The sequence below is a fragment of the Balaenoptera ricei genome, chromosome 11 (genome assembly GCF_028023285.1).
Source record: "Balaenoptera ricei isolate mBalRic1 chromosome 11, mBalRic1.hap2, whole genome shotgun sequence".
Lineage (NCBI taxonomy): Eukaryota > Metazoa > Chordata > Mammalia > Artiodactyla > Balaenopteridae > Balaenoptera > Balaenoptera ricei.
In genome coordinates this window covers 54,991,302-55,005,337 of record NC_082649.1, presented here as the reverse complement: position 1 = coordinate 55,005,337, position 14,036 = coordinate 54,991,302, and the positions used below count along the sequence as shown (strand labels likewise).

At 36.4% G+C, this 14,036-nt stretch overlaps 1 protein-coding gene across 2 annotated transcripts in view; it reads right to left on the bottom strand.

Moving 5' to 3' along the window:
• Window positions 1-227: 227 nt before the first annotated feature.
• The window catches only part of PDCD6IP (programmed cell death 6 interacting protein), a 59,902-nt gene continuing 46,093 nt past the window's right edge, over window positions 228-14,036 (bottom strand). For both annotated transcript variants that reach the window (XM_059939113.1, XM_059939114.1), the window contains exons 13-18: window positions 11,488-11,736; window positions 11,001-11,135; window positions 9,655-9,749; window positions 3,128-3,251; window positions 1,801-1,994; window positions 228-891 (exon numbers count right to left, since the gene is read on the bottom strand). In XM_059939113.1, the coding sequence (XP_059795096.1) occupies window positions 717-891; window positions 1,801-1,994; window positions 3,128-3,251; window positions 9,655-9,749; window positions 11,001-11,135; window positions 11,488-11,736 (972 nt within the window). In that variant the 3' untranslated portion in view covers window positions 228-716. The remainder of the gene's footprint in view (window positions 892-1,800; window positions 1,995-3,127; window positions 3,252-9,654; window positions 9,750-11,000; window positions 11,136-11,487; window positions 11,737-14,036) is intronic.

Here is a 14,036-nt window from a genome sequence, read left to right as displayed (position 1 = left end):
CATTATAGGATTTTTCAAAATAAATGTCAAAATTAATTCACTAATCAGCATATGAAAGATAAATTATGGTTATTATTCTTTTGGTTTTCTTTTGAACCTATTAACTTGCATTAATCATGCACTTAACTCATGATCTGTTTAACTTGTGTACATATAAAATGAGAGACTAATACCAGAAAGAAATTAGACAGGAATGAGAATCAATGACAAAACGTAACAATGACAACTGTTCTTAAGGAATTTATTTTTAAATTATAAGATTTACAATGTTTTGATTATGCAAAATAGCATAATGAAAATTAAACCAAATCAATAAACCAAAAGAGAAAGATAACTTAGTTTTCTTGAATATCAGTACTGAAACCATCATTGTAAGCCTCCGATGTTCCAATCATGTCTTATGTAGAACTAAGTATAATAATTTCAAACGTTTCACTTGTGGGTTTAATTTCTCATTTTCAACTTTTATGAACTGTAATGTAATTTATTTCAAATCCTATTACACTTAGTCTTTATACTGCAACAGCAGCAAACGGCCCATGTGCAATCAAATGTGGAACTGGGGCACAGCTTCTAGCCACAGACAGAAACTACACACTGCATTCAGTACATCAGAGTATGTTATATTAACCAGAGCGTAGGGTTTAGTACACTTATTGCAGGGTTGGTATTTCTTCCCCTCTGAGCTGAACCAGCTGAGCTTCTGAGCTGACACACTACTGCTGTGGATAGTAAGGCTGCTGTGGGGGCTGAGGGAAGGGGTATGAAGGCTGCTGGGGTCCTGGGTATGGAGCCTGTCCAGGGCTCTGGTGATACACTGGCGGATATGGCATATTATACTGGCCGTATGCGTAAGGATTATAGCCCATGGGCATGGGCATTTGGCAATACCTGATGGGAAGAAGAACACAAGAAAGCTGGATTGGTAAATCAAACACTAGAAAATGAAACATACAATAATTATTCTAAAATGAAGTTTTTTCAAGAAAGCCATTCAAATGGCGAGAAAAAACAGCTGTTTCAAGGTACTTGCTAGAGAAAAGTGTTCTATCCTGTTATTAATTGAAATCAAAGAAAAAAGTGTTGAATACTACCCAAAAAATAAGATTGTAGAAGGAAATAAGACTAAATATTCAACTATGAACAAGGAATAAAAACGGAGACCCTTCAATCTAATGTGGCAACCTAAGTACACTTCTGTTTCACAAGATTCAATGTTCACTGTAAGGCTCATAAATTTACTATTTACAAAGTTTTAACATTTGGAAGATACAATGTACTTACTAAGTAAAGTTTGGAAGACATCTTAAAAGGCAGTTAAATGTTTGGATTTTTAAGACTAAAAAAACTATCACAAAGGCAGCTGATCTTTGAGAAAACACATGCCATAATTAGGTAGATTTCTATTTAAGAGTTGATCAGAATGCCAAGACGTCAAAGTACAGGTATGTAAAGAAGGCCTTATCAACCTTGCTATGCTAAGTTCAGAAAAGGCACCTACCTGTTTATCACCTAAATAAAGAAGACCAAGGAAACATTCTGAATTCCATACAGAAGAGATATATTTAATATAAACCCAATATGTAAAAACTAAAAACAAATTAAATAAGCCTGGGAAATGGCTATTCAACGACTCAAATAAAGTGACTATAACTTACTTTTATTTCTATGTGAGCTGACAATGTAGCTTACTCATTCATGACACCTCCATTCAGAGAAGGGGTGAGCTTGTTTTTAAAAGACTAACCAGAGCTAGAAACATTAGCCAATTCACTGGGATACACAAAGTTTCAGCCTTACCCGGGATACCCTGGATAGGTGGGGTATGGGGGTCCCTGGGCCTGCAGAGGCGGAGCTGAACCAGGAGTTTGTGATGGAGCTGGTGCAGTGGTCCCAGTGCTCGCTGGAGCTGGAGCTGGAGCAGTAGCAGGAGGAGTTCGATTTGTTGGAAGCACAGGAGGTGGAGGCCGGGCTGGGGGCTGGGGCTTAGTAGGCTGTAAGAAAAAGTCAGCACTGACAAAATGTATCAGGTTTCTGTCAAATTGCTATCAATCAAAATAAAAGGGCATATGAGAAACTCTGGAATCCAACCAAATATATTTCAAATTCCCACTCTTAAATGTGGGCTTATAACTCCAGAAATGTACTGTAGTTGAAAAATAATTCTCCAATTTGTGGATACTCCATAGCCACTGCTCTTTCCCTGATGCCTAATATTTAATCATTTACTGTTCATTACTGCTCCCATCAATGGTTAGACATTTGATGTGGGAAGAAGGAGCAGGTCAGGTACAGTTTATTACTGTTATCTCTTCCTGGCCCCATGAATTTTCATATGAAAAATTTTAAACACCAGAAAATTTAAAAGAATACTATTATAAACAATCACATGTTTACCAATTAAATTAATTATTAACATTTGGCCACCTTTGCTTTATCTATAGCTATATCCATGTATTTATCTATCTATATATTTGCAGAACCATTTGAAAGTTAAGTTGCAAACTTCAGGACACCAGCCCGAAAGACTTCAGCATACAAGTCCTAATATTCTCCTACATAATCACAATACCATTTCACCTGAGAAAATTAGTAATTATTTCCCAATATCATTGAGTATCCACTCCACATTCAAGTTTCCCTATTTATCACAAAAGCTCTTCTAGAAGTTTTTATGAACCAAGATCCAGCTGAGGTTCATGTATTGCATTTGATTATTATGAATCGTTCCTCTCTTTTAATCTGGAATATGCCCCCGGTCTATTTTTTTCTATGACATATGCTTTTAGAAAAGACCAAGCCAGGTGTCTCACAGAATGTTCCAGTTCTAGACTGTCCAACTGTTCCTAACAGCACAATTTAATTTCTTATTTTATCACTGTATTTGCTATAACCTGAAAGTTGGTTCTAAAGACTCCATTAGATTTAGTTAAACATTCTTAGGCAAGAATCCATGAGTGATGCTGTATTCTTTATATTGCAAAACATCAGAAAGTTGAGGTTGGTCACCTGATCAAAGTGGTGACCACCAGACGTCTACAATGTAAAGTCTGTGTTATCCTTTACAGCAAGCAAGCTGTCAAGAACACATAAAACTTGCATTTTAAAAATGTGGTTGCTTACTGACCGGCATGGTTCTTGGCGCTGGAGTTGGAGGCGTTGGCGTGTGTCCCCCTGCTGGAGAGGACTGATACGCAGGTGTAGGAATTGAAGGAGCACTAGGTTCTCTGGCAATGCTTTGTTGCAAGTCCCTTATTAAAGACAGAAGTGTTAGAAATTAACACAATTTTGAAAACCAACACATACAAAACACCAGATCTTTTTCTTACTTTCATACTTCACGTATGAAACACAGAAAATATACTCAAAACAATGATGGTATTTTAAAATATACTACATTTCTGTTCTTGACTAGAACTAACTGAAATCTTCTTTCTTCCTACTATTGAATAAAATAAAGATAGTTCTTATTCTGTTTCTGAAGACCAGGGAAAAAGGTAAACTTTTTCAGAGATCATAGTTAGAGCCAGACTAAGGAACATGTCAAACTGAGCAAGTGAGCCTAAGAAATTGCCCTCTCTCTAACAGGAGGTCGTCCCCTAGATGAGAAACTCATAACATAATAATCTAAAAATTATCGGAAAACTACAACTGTACATAGTTACCTAGCTAATATTTTAATCGCTGTATTGTATCAGTGTTTACAAAAAACAACAACCTATTCGAAACCACTGAGCAAATTTCTTGATGAAAACTTTAAAACCATTGTGCAAATTTCTTGATGAAAACTTTCTGACAGATATTTGAAATGTGGCACTGAGAGAGTTTATGTTAAAAGATACCTCATAATCTATTATTAAGGTAAATTCATTAAAGATAGAGGTTGAAAGGACCATTAAAATACAGTATTAAAAATTTTGTTAATATTTTAAAGTCTCCTCTAACAGTAAATTGGAATCTCACTAAACAAAACCCTGAAGTAAAATACACTCTATGAAGTACTTGGTATTGATCAACTTCTCACTGTGCTCATTCACATGCACAGAGCAGTAAACGTGACATGTCCTGAAATGTCTACAACAGGACCTATTGTCTTGATGTTAACAATTAACAGCAACTCCGAGTCCCCCAGACCACACTTTCGCTGTCAAAAACAATCCCAGTTGTAAGATAAATTAGACACTCCACATAGAAAGAAAACTTACACACATTCATCAAGAAATCAAAACTACTTCTTAATGTGTGTAAATTTGTAATAAATGCTTCCAATATAAACTATAAGTTTTTAGTCAATATTAAAATTTGAAAAAGGTCAAACTTTGAAACATCTAATATATATGTGTGTATATATATATAACTCACATATAGTAAATATAACATAATTATATTTAATATTTTAAATATTTTACTTATTTATTATAATTATCTTTACAATTATTTAATTAGATTTTGAGTATATTTAATCATAAACACAATATCTAGCATGTATAATTATAATATATTATAAAGCATATAAGACATAATATTTTTTCCTTTGATAAACTCCAGAGATGGTTGCAGTAAATAACACATTTATAGGACAAATGAGAATTTCCTAGCCACTTACTAATTATATAAATCAAAGCTATTAAATCACAGAGCCATTTCTGTTTGTTTCACAAACTGGGCTTCTCTGCAAGACTGAATCTGAACAAAGAGTTCTATGGCTAAAAAAAAAAAAAGGCCAAGGGTACAGATACAATGTCAAAAATAAAGTTAGACTAGTTGGTGGTACTATAAAAAACATGAAATACCTATAATTATTTAGATTAATTTAATATAATTTTCTGAAAAGGTAATATATTCACTTGATTCAAAAACTAAAAAGTGACAGGCCACTATCTACAAATTCTCATTCCACCATCCACTACCACAAACAGACAGCCACTATTTTTTATTTCTTATGAATCTGATCAGAGCTTCCTTATCAGAAATAAACCAATTCAAACGTGTATTTTTATCTTCTTCCTTTTTACATAAGAAGCATACTTTACACTGTCTGTAACCTTGTGTTTTTTTTACCATTATTTATCTCAGAGATTTTTCTACATGGGTAAATAGAAAACATCCTTTTTTTAAAAAAAATAGCTGCATAGTATTTCACTGTACAGATGTAGCTTTATTTCACCAGCCCTGGACATTTGCTTTGTTTTTATTCTTTTACTGGTACAAGCAACTTAGAAATGAATTCATTGATAAGTATGTCATTTCTAGCATACACCCTCAGAATAAATTCTCAAAAGCAGACCTTTCCAGGTCCCACACAAGTGCCCCACACAAGGACTGCCCCAATGTGCCTTCTCACAGCAACGGATGAGACCTGCTCCCCTACGTGTGCCAATAAAGCATGTTATCAAATTTCCAAATTTTTGCCAATCTGAAAAATGTTCTTTTTTTTTTTTTTTTTTTGGCCATGCCACATGGCATGCAGGATCTTAGTTCCCCAACCAGGGATCGAACTCGTGCCCCCTGCAGTGGAAGCACGGAGTCTTAACCACTGGACCACCAGGGAAATCCCTGAAAAATGTTATTTCAGAGTAATTTTAATTCATATTTATTTTATATTGAGCGAGGCTAGGTATTTTTTCATATGCTTAAGAACCACTCATATTTCATCTGCAGAATTTCTGTTCACATCCTTTCCCAATTTTTCTACTGAGTTTTTCCCTCCTCATTAGTATCTAGGAGTTCTTTATAAATTACGTAAATTTGCCTTTTGCCCATGAATAAGTTTCAAATATTTTTCCCCAGTTTATTACATTTTGACTCTTCTTATCATGTTATGATGAACTTTTTTTTTTTTATGGCTTTTGGGTTTTAAGTCAGAATTAAAAAGACCCTTCCTATTTCAGCTTTACTAAGAAATTCTCTGATACTCTCTTTTCATTTCATTTTATACATTTCAATTATGATCCGTTTGGAACTTATTCTGAGGTAAAAATAAAACTTTTGTTTTTTAAATGGCTAGGCACTTGTCTCTAACTTCTTCTGACTGACTTAGGATCTTTTTTTACACTAAATTCACATATGTATTTGAATCTACTCCTATTTTCTGTCTTTGGTCTAATGTGCCAGTATCACTGTGTTTTAATTAGAGACAATATTACATATTTTAATATCTGGCAAATTAGTTTCCCCTTACTGTTATTATTATTCAGTTTTCCTGGCTAAACTTGTTTAACGGTTTTCCTACTTGAGCTTTAGGATCAACTTGTCTAGTTTTACATGAAAATCTGTTGATTCTTTTTTTAATCAAAATTATGTTGAGGGACTTCCCTGGTGGTCCAGTGGTAAAGAATCTGCCTTCCAATGCAGGGGACGCGGGTTTGATCCCTGGTCAGGGAACTAAGATCCCACGTGCCATGGGGCAACTAAGCCTGCGCGCCACAACTACTGAGCTTGCGTGCCTCAACAAGAGAGCCTGCATGCCGCAAACTACAGAGCCCATGCGCCCTGGAGCCCCTGCGCCACAACTACAGAGCCCATGCGCCCTAGAGCCCACATGCCACAACTAGAGAGACGCCCAAGCACTGCAACGAAGAGACCACGTGCCGCAATGAAAGATCCCGCGTGCCGCAACTAAGACCCGATGCAGCCAAAAAAATAAAAAAGAAAAAAATAAATATTTTTAAAAATTATGTTGACTACGTAAGTTTATTTAGAACTGACATCTTCATGAAGCTGTCTCATCCTATCTAAGGACATGATACGTCTTTCAGCTTGCTCAAGTCCTCTTTTGTGTCCTTGAATAGTGTTTCAAAGTTTTCTTCATACAGGTCTAATAAATGACAAATTTATTCCTATGTATTTTATCTTTCTTATTGCTATTTTAAGTGAAGTCTTTTCCTCCATTATATCTTCTATGTGTTTATTTGTATGAAGGCTATTGATTTTTTAAAAATATTTATTTATTTATTTATTTGGCTGCACTGTGGGACCTTTCTTTAGTTGCTGCATGTGGGATTCAGTTCCCTGACCAGGGATCGAACCCAGGCCCCCTGCATTGGGAGTGTGGGGTCTTAGTCACTGGACCACGAGGGAAGTCCCAAGGCTATTGATTTCTACAAATTATTTTTATAATCACCTATCTTCAGTAACAATTCCTTTATTATTTGCAGAGTTTGAGGGTTGATTCTTTTGGGTTTTCAAGATGTATAATCATAAAGTCTGTAAGTAGTGATAGTTTTACCTCCTCCTTTCCAATTTTTCTATCTCTAATTTCCTCTTCTTTTCTAATGGTGTAGTCTGGTATTGCCAATATAATATTAAATAACAGCATTGATAATGGGCATTTGTCTTTAGGGAGAATGTTTATAGCATTTCTCCATTAACCATGAAGCTGAGTTTTGTGCAGATATAAACAGATAAATAGATCTATTGTATATATACACACATACACATATATTTTCATGTTAAGGAAGTCAATTAATTCCTATTTTGAGTACCAGAATAGTTATTTTCTCATGCTTCTTCCTCATCTATGAAGAGAATCTTTTTCTCCTTAGATGTAAAACTACTGAACCAATCACTGCATTACTGGAATAACCACCCACTCCCCCTTGGTCATGGTTCTTTATTAATATACTGGAGAATATCAATGGCAAGTATTTTATTTAGAAATTTTGCATCCATATTCATAAATGAAACTGGTTAAGATTTTTGTTTTAATCTTTGTCAGATTTACTTATCAGTAAAACTAATTAGGAGGGTTTTTTTTAACCTCTAGAACCATTTAAAAAGCATTCTAATTATTTGCTTTTTAAAGGTTTAGTAGAAAAACTGAAAACAACTGGCCCTGCTCTTTCTTGGGGGGGTGGAAGAAAGTAGCTCTTAACTTCGCCCACTTCTTCAATGGGAAACTGTTTAAACATGGACAGAGACAAGAATAACGGTCAGGCCATCTGAAGGGCTCAAGAATGGCTCATGAGTATAACAGTCTCTGGGTCCTTTACATTCATTACTAATGAGCACGTGGCTCTGTATACACCTGAAGGACAGGCTGACTGGATATAAAATCTTTGCCTCACATTTGCTTCCTTTGAGTGGAACACAAGCAATCACTCCACTCTCTTCTAGCATGCAGTGCTGCCAGCCTGAATTTTTTTCACCTTTTTATAAACTGACCTGATCTTTTTGCCTGACTGCCTTAATAGGATTCTGCCATTATCTTTTAAGACTAATAATTTATATGCTGGGGTGTTGACAGTTCTTGTTCATTTCTCCTGATCATATGATATATCCTTTCAACAAGACTTATTTTAGGAAAATGTTCTTGAGTCATATCACTAAATATTTGTTCTGGTCACTGTTTTGGTTTTTCTTCTTTGAAGGGAATTCAATTTTACATATATTGGATCCTCTCTGCCCACTTTCTCTAATCCTTTTCCATCCTTTCCTTACTTTGGTTTCATTTTCTTTGATTTCTTCTTTTCTACTTTGTGCTCCTGTGTTCTCTTCATCGTCTATTCTCCGTTTTGCTCCTTCCCATTTCATCTTATACCTGTGATGGCTTTGTTCTTCTCTTCCACTTGTTTCCTGAATCCCGACACCTCACGTTTTAGCGCCTCCTGTTTTCTTACCATTTTCCTTGAGTTCTGGTACTTGTTTGTCGTGATCCTTAATGACTGCTTCCTAGCCTTTTCTTTTTTATTTTTTTAAATTCATGGTAAATTTTTCATCTGTTCTGTGGCATTATTCTGGTGAATGTTCTTCATCTATTAAGTTTAGTAAAATTTTGTTCTCTTTCTCACCTCAATGTATATAGTATCTTTGTATCGATGTTGCATCAACTCTCTATTCATTACTCCACATGGAATGAGTCCTATGTTACTCGCCCAGCTTTCCCAGTAGGCCCCTGCAGAAAGTGACTTTGCTGACATTTTCTGAGCTATAAACCCTCTCTCCCTCATGTTCTGTGCCTCTAGTTTCATGTAAGGAATCTATTTGCCACTTCAAAGTAAACTGCTTATGTTTATTGGCATTTCCTAAGATCTGTTACCCTGAGCTGTTCTGCTATCACTTCTGTGACATCACTGTTCTTCCTACATCTAGTTTCCACTCCTTTTCACTCTTTTGTTTTCAGATCATGCAGTTGTTTGCTTGTCGCTTTGTAAAACACCATGGAGGGGACTTCCCTGGTGGTGCAGTGGTTAAGAATCCACCTGCCAATGCAGGGGACATGGGTTTGATCCCTGGTCCGGGAAGATCCCACACGCCACGGAGCAACTAAGCCTGTGCGCCACAACTACTGAGCCTGCGCTCTAGAGCCTGCAAGCCACACTACTGAGCCCGCATGCCACAACTACTGAAGCCCACATGCCAAGAACCCATGCTCCACAACAAGAGAAGCCACCGCTTGCCACAACTAGAGAAAGCCCGTGTGCAGCAACAAAGACCCAACACAGCCAAAAATAAAAAATAAATAAATAAATTTATTAAAAAGCAAACAAACAAACAAAGAAACACCATGGAGGAAAGGAAGGAAACTGCCAACTCACACTGCCAACTCACCACAAAAGTCTCCACATATGATTTTTTAAAAAGAGGTAGCAAGAATATTATTTTTTTAAAGAAAAATACTTCAAAAGTACAATTTAATACACAAAATAAACTTACTTTAAGAGTTCATCCCTCTCTGTCTTCCGTGCAAACACTATATCACTGCACTTGTTCTGGAACCTGATGAGTATTTCAGTCAGCTCATTGTAAAACTATGAGCAAAGAACAAACACAAGTGATAAACCAGAACAATTTTTAATCTAAGAGGAACACAATCTAAAGCTCCTTTGTCAATAACAGTTAAAGCTACAGAGCTAAAATCCTCTGCATGAGAGACAGTCATACCACTTAAGTCCAGTAACTTAATATTAAATATGACCTAAGATTCCCTAAGAAAATAAAAATAATAAAATCATCGTTAGAAAGCACTGTCACCTTGTAAAAATAAAATAGTGTGTGTGAAAAAAAAAAAAAAAAAAAGAAAGCACTGTCACCAAAAATTAAGTGGCAACAAGTTAAAAGTTTCATGATCATGAACAAGTTCCCAATTCCTAGAGAAAAGTCAACTTCTTAATAAAGATTCTAAACCTATTTAAGTGGAAGTATTAGATTTGCACATTCACTTCAGAAATGCAGGCATCATTTCAGAAACCCTCAGAAGAATTTCCAAAGGCACTCTGGTGAGTTTTCTCAGCTTATCTATTTCAACAAAGCATTTTAAACTGAATTAAAATGGCATTTTACTATCCTCTCTCTTTAGAAGGCTTTGGCAGTATTTCCATGCTCTCTTCAGAGGGTTTGACATTATATCTACCGTATTTACATCAAGATAACTTTATTAAGTGATCATTATGGAGTTAAAGTACCAAAAGGAATTATGTATTTGAAAAACTTAAAAATCACTTGTTCCCTCAAAAGCAAAGTAATTGGTAAAAACAAATATAAGCATTTCCCTAAAATATTTAAAGGAAAGGCAAGAAAATACTTAAACATATTTAGTAAGCACTCTGAGTCATAAGCAGATCACAAATCTATCATAATCCAAACCACCAGCACAGAATATAAAAGCCATACACACCCCCTTCCCCACCATATATCGGCTTTGACTACTACTCCTGGTTCCCTCATAATTCACTCAGATTGGCCAACTTTCTATCCCCCAACAAAGTGTCACTGACATTTTGACCTCTCTGTGCTAATTCCTGCTACCTGAAATGAATGCCTACACACCCTCTTTCTGCCTGGTGAAATATAAAATTCATTCCGCAAAGTTCCCATGAAATACTCCCACCTTCATTAAGCTTTCTCCCATTTATACCAAAGCTCTCAGGGGCCAAAGTCATTAAAGCTAAGAAATTCAAGACAGAATGATTTGGTCCAACTGGAAATACCAATTAACTTCCCAAACTATATCCTCACACCCACACTGCTTAGTTAGCTCTTGTTTCTTTTGTGCTTCATACCTTTGTGCCCTCCTTCAAATTAGCTACAAGTTCAACAAAGTTGTCATACGCAACAGCTAAATTCTTCAAAACTTCTTCTCTTAAATTAGCTTCATTGTTAGACTGTTTCATTTTTGAAAATTCCTGGTGTGAGACCTTGTTAAAAGAAAGATTTATGCAGTTACACTTATTTATCAAGTTAATATAGCTCATAACATTTGTACTGATACTTTCCCAACTATGAAAATTATATATGATTTCATGCAGTTATTACTAGATATTTACCTAATATATTCCTTTTGGAGTAACACAGTACTTTACAGCTTTCCTTAAGTAAAAAATACCACAAATTCAGTGGGTATGAAAATATAACCAATAACATTTACAGATTTCTATTAATATGTAACATTTACAAAACACACAATCCTAAATGGATACAGATTTAGTCCAGGTTTATCCTTCCTGTAATTTTTTTAATAAAAATCTTATTAAAGTATATAAACTTTACCTGAATATTTTTAAGAAGTCCTTCTTGTTTCTTTAGCGATTCTTGGACTTTAGCTGTAAGACCCCCATAGATTCGATCCAGTTCAGTAACAGAAATAGCTTCTTCATTTATCACACCATCTTGAGCCAGAGCAGTCAAAAATTTGCTGGTCATGTCAAAATTCACTGATTTCAGGTCATTCTCCAGCCCCTCTCTTTCCTTCTTTACTTCATCAAGATTTGTCAGTAAGGATTTTAAGACATTTACAACCTGAACAATTTAAAAAACTTAGTTTAATTGCCCAAAAAACAGAAGCCAATTTCAAGAAAGGAACTATATACAAAGGTTCACCAGGGTCAGGGAGAGACGATCTCTCAGAGAGCCAAGTATAAATTGTACATCAGGTTTATTTAGATACAGACATTGCTGTACCTTTAGTGGATTCAGATTACAATAGCAGCAGCAATAATGATAACAGGTCTACTGAACATCTATTATGTGCCAGGCACTGTCCTAAACACTTTACAAATATAATTTAATGTATTCCTTACAATACCCCATAGGGTATATATTTATTACCTCTATTCCACAGATGGAGAAATTGCGTCCCAGAAAAATTAAGTTAACATGCCTAAGGTTGCACAGCTACTAAAAGGAGCAGAGGTGAAATCTGAGACCTAAGTCTGCCTAACTCCAAACCAATCTCTTAACCTCGCTACACTATACTGCATCCTTGTCACGAGGTAGAGGAAGGTATATATATATTTTTAATATTTATTTTATTTATTTATTTATTTATTTTTTGGCTGCATCGGGTCTTAGTTGCAGCATGTGGGATCTTCACTGCAGCACACAGGATTCTCTCTAGTTGTGGCGTGTGGGTTTTCTCTCTCTAGTTGTGGCATGTGGGCTCCAGAGTGCGTGGGCTCTGTAGTTTGCGGCACATGGGCGCTCTAGTTGAAGCGCGTGGGCTTAGTTGCCCCGCGGCATGTGGGATCTTAGTTCCCTGACCAGGGACTGAACCCATGTCCTCTGCGTTGGAAGGCGGATTCTTTACCACTGGACTACTAGGGAAGTCCCCAGAAGGTATGTTTTTGTCCAGTAAAGAGATACCCTATTTTGTCGACCTAGCGAGACTGAGAGAGAGAGAGACATGGAGACAGAAACAGAGATACGGATATATACGGAGAGAGCACTCGAGAGAGACAGACAGACAGACAGAAAGCTATAAGCCGTATGTTTCTTTTATATCCTGGGAGAGAAAGAGCGGGTGGGTTCTGTACCTCTCTTCACATCATGAGTTCTGCCTCTTACTCGGTCCAGGCAGTCTCTAACACCCACATGATTCATAAACACCCCGTTGTAGTAATAGTGTTAGAGTGTTCAAGCGCCCTCTAAGGCCACCCATGAGCTGCCCCCTTTCACTCACATCTCTTCACACTTCTGCTAGGACCAGCAGGGAGAACAGCAACCCCAAGCCCCCTATTCTGCTTGCCCCAGGGATGCTCATAGAAAGAAAGTGGGGAAAGACAAAGGAAGAAGGGGCCGTCCATGAACCCCATCTACACCCCTGTCTGTCTTCCTACCAGCAGCACTTCCAGCTCCAAAGGATCTGCTCACCTACTGCCTGTTTCTAAGAAGCTCTGTCCGGCTCTTCAGTCCATGGCCTTAGTTAGCTCCCTGACAAGAGGGTCCAGGGCGACCTTCCCATGTGAAAACCAAAGACCTGAGGAAAAGTCTCAAGTTTCTTCTACATTTTGGCCTCTGTTACCACCATATCTCCTAAGTGTCCTATCTTAAATTCAGTCTCTTAACATGCAGAGCAGTGCAAAGAAATGGTCTTAGAGGTCCAAGAAGCATCAAACCACAGACACTCTAAAAGGAAGGAAGAGGAGAATCATACCTGGATGGACATCGCAAAGTCTATTAAAGGGATATCTAGTGGAATTTGATGTTAGACAAAGTGGAGCAAAGTCTTGCTTCCAAATGACTTCCAGGACATATTGTTAAATGAAAAAAGGTATGTCGCATTTTCAGTGAGAAGGGAAATCAGAATACAAAGCTATACACACACATAATATATGATATGTAACTGTGTGCATATGTATTTTTCACAAAAATAAAAGCACTAAGCACAAACCAAAAACTAATGAATATTGTTACTTACATAGAGCAGATGGGAACAAGGTAGAAAGAAAAGGGGTGAGATTTCTCTGCATGAACCTTTTGAATCATGAACATCCTTTTACACATCCAAAACACAAAATTAAATCAAAACGTGAATACAGAAACAAATGAAACTAGTTGTCTAGCAAAGTGAAATATGATGACATCGAAAAAAATACTTCAACTCTGACTACACTCCCTTAGTGAATATAATGGGCTTAGTTACTGTATAACCAAGGGCAGTTTACCTGGAAAACTCAATTTTCTCACCTGCAAAACAAGAATAATAGTACCTATATGTCAGGACTGTTGTAAAGATGAAATAATCCATATAAAGTGCTCAATGTAATTTCTAACAGGCTAAGTGTTCAGTCAGTAGTAGCCATTATTATCAACTGTTAGTT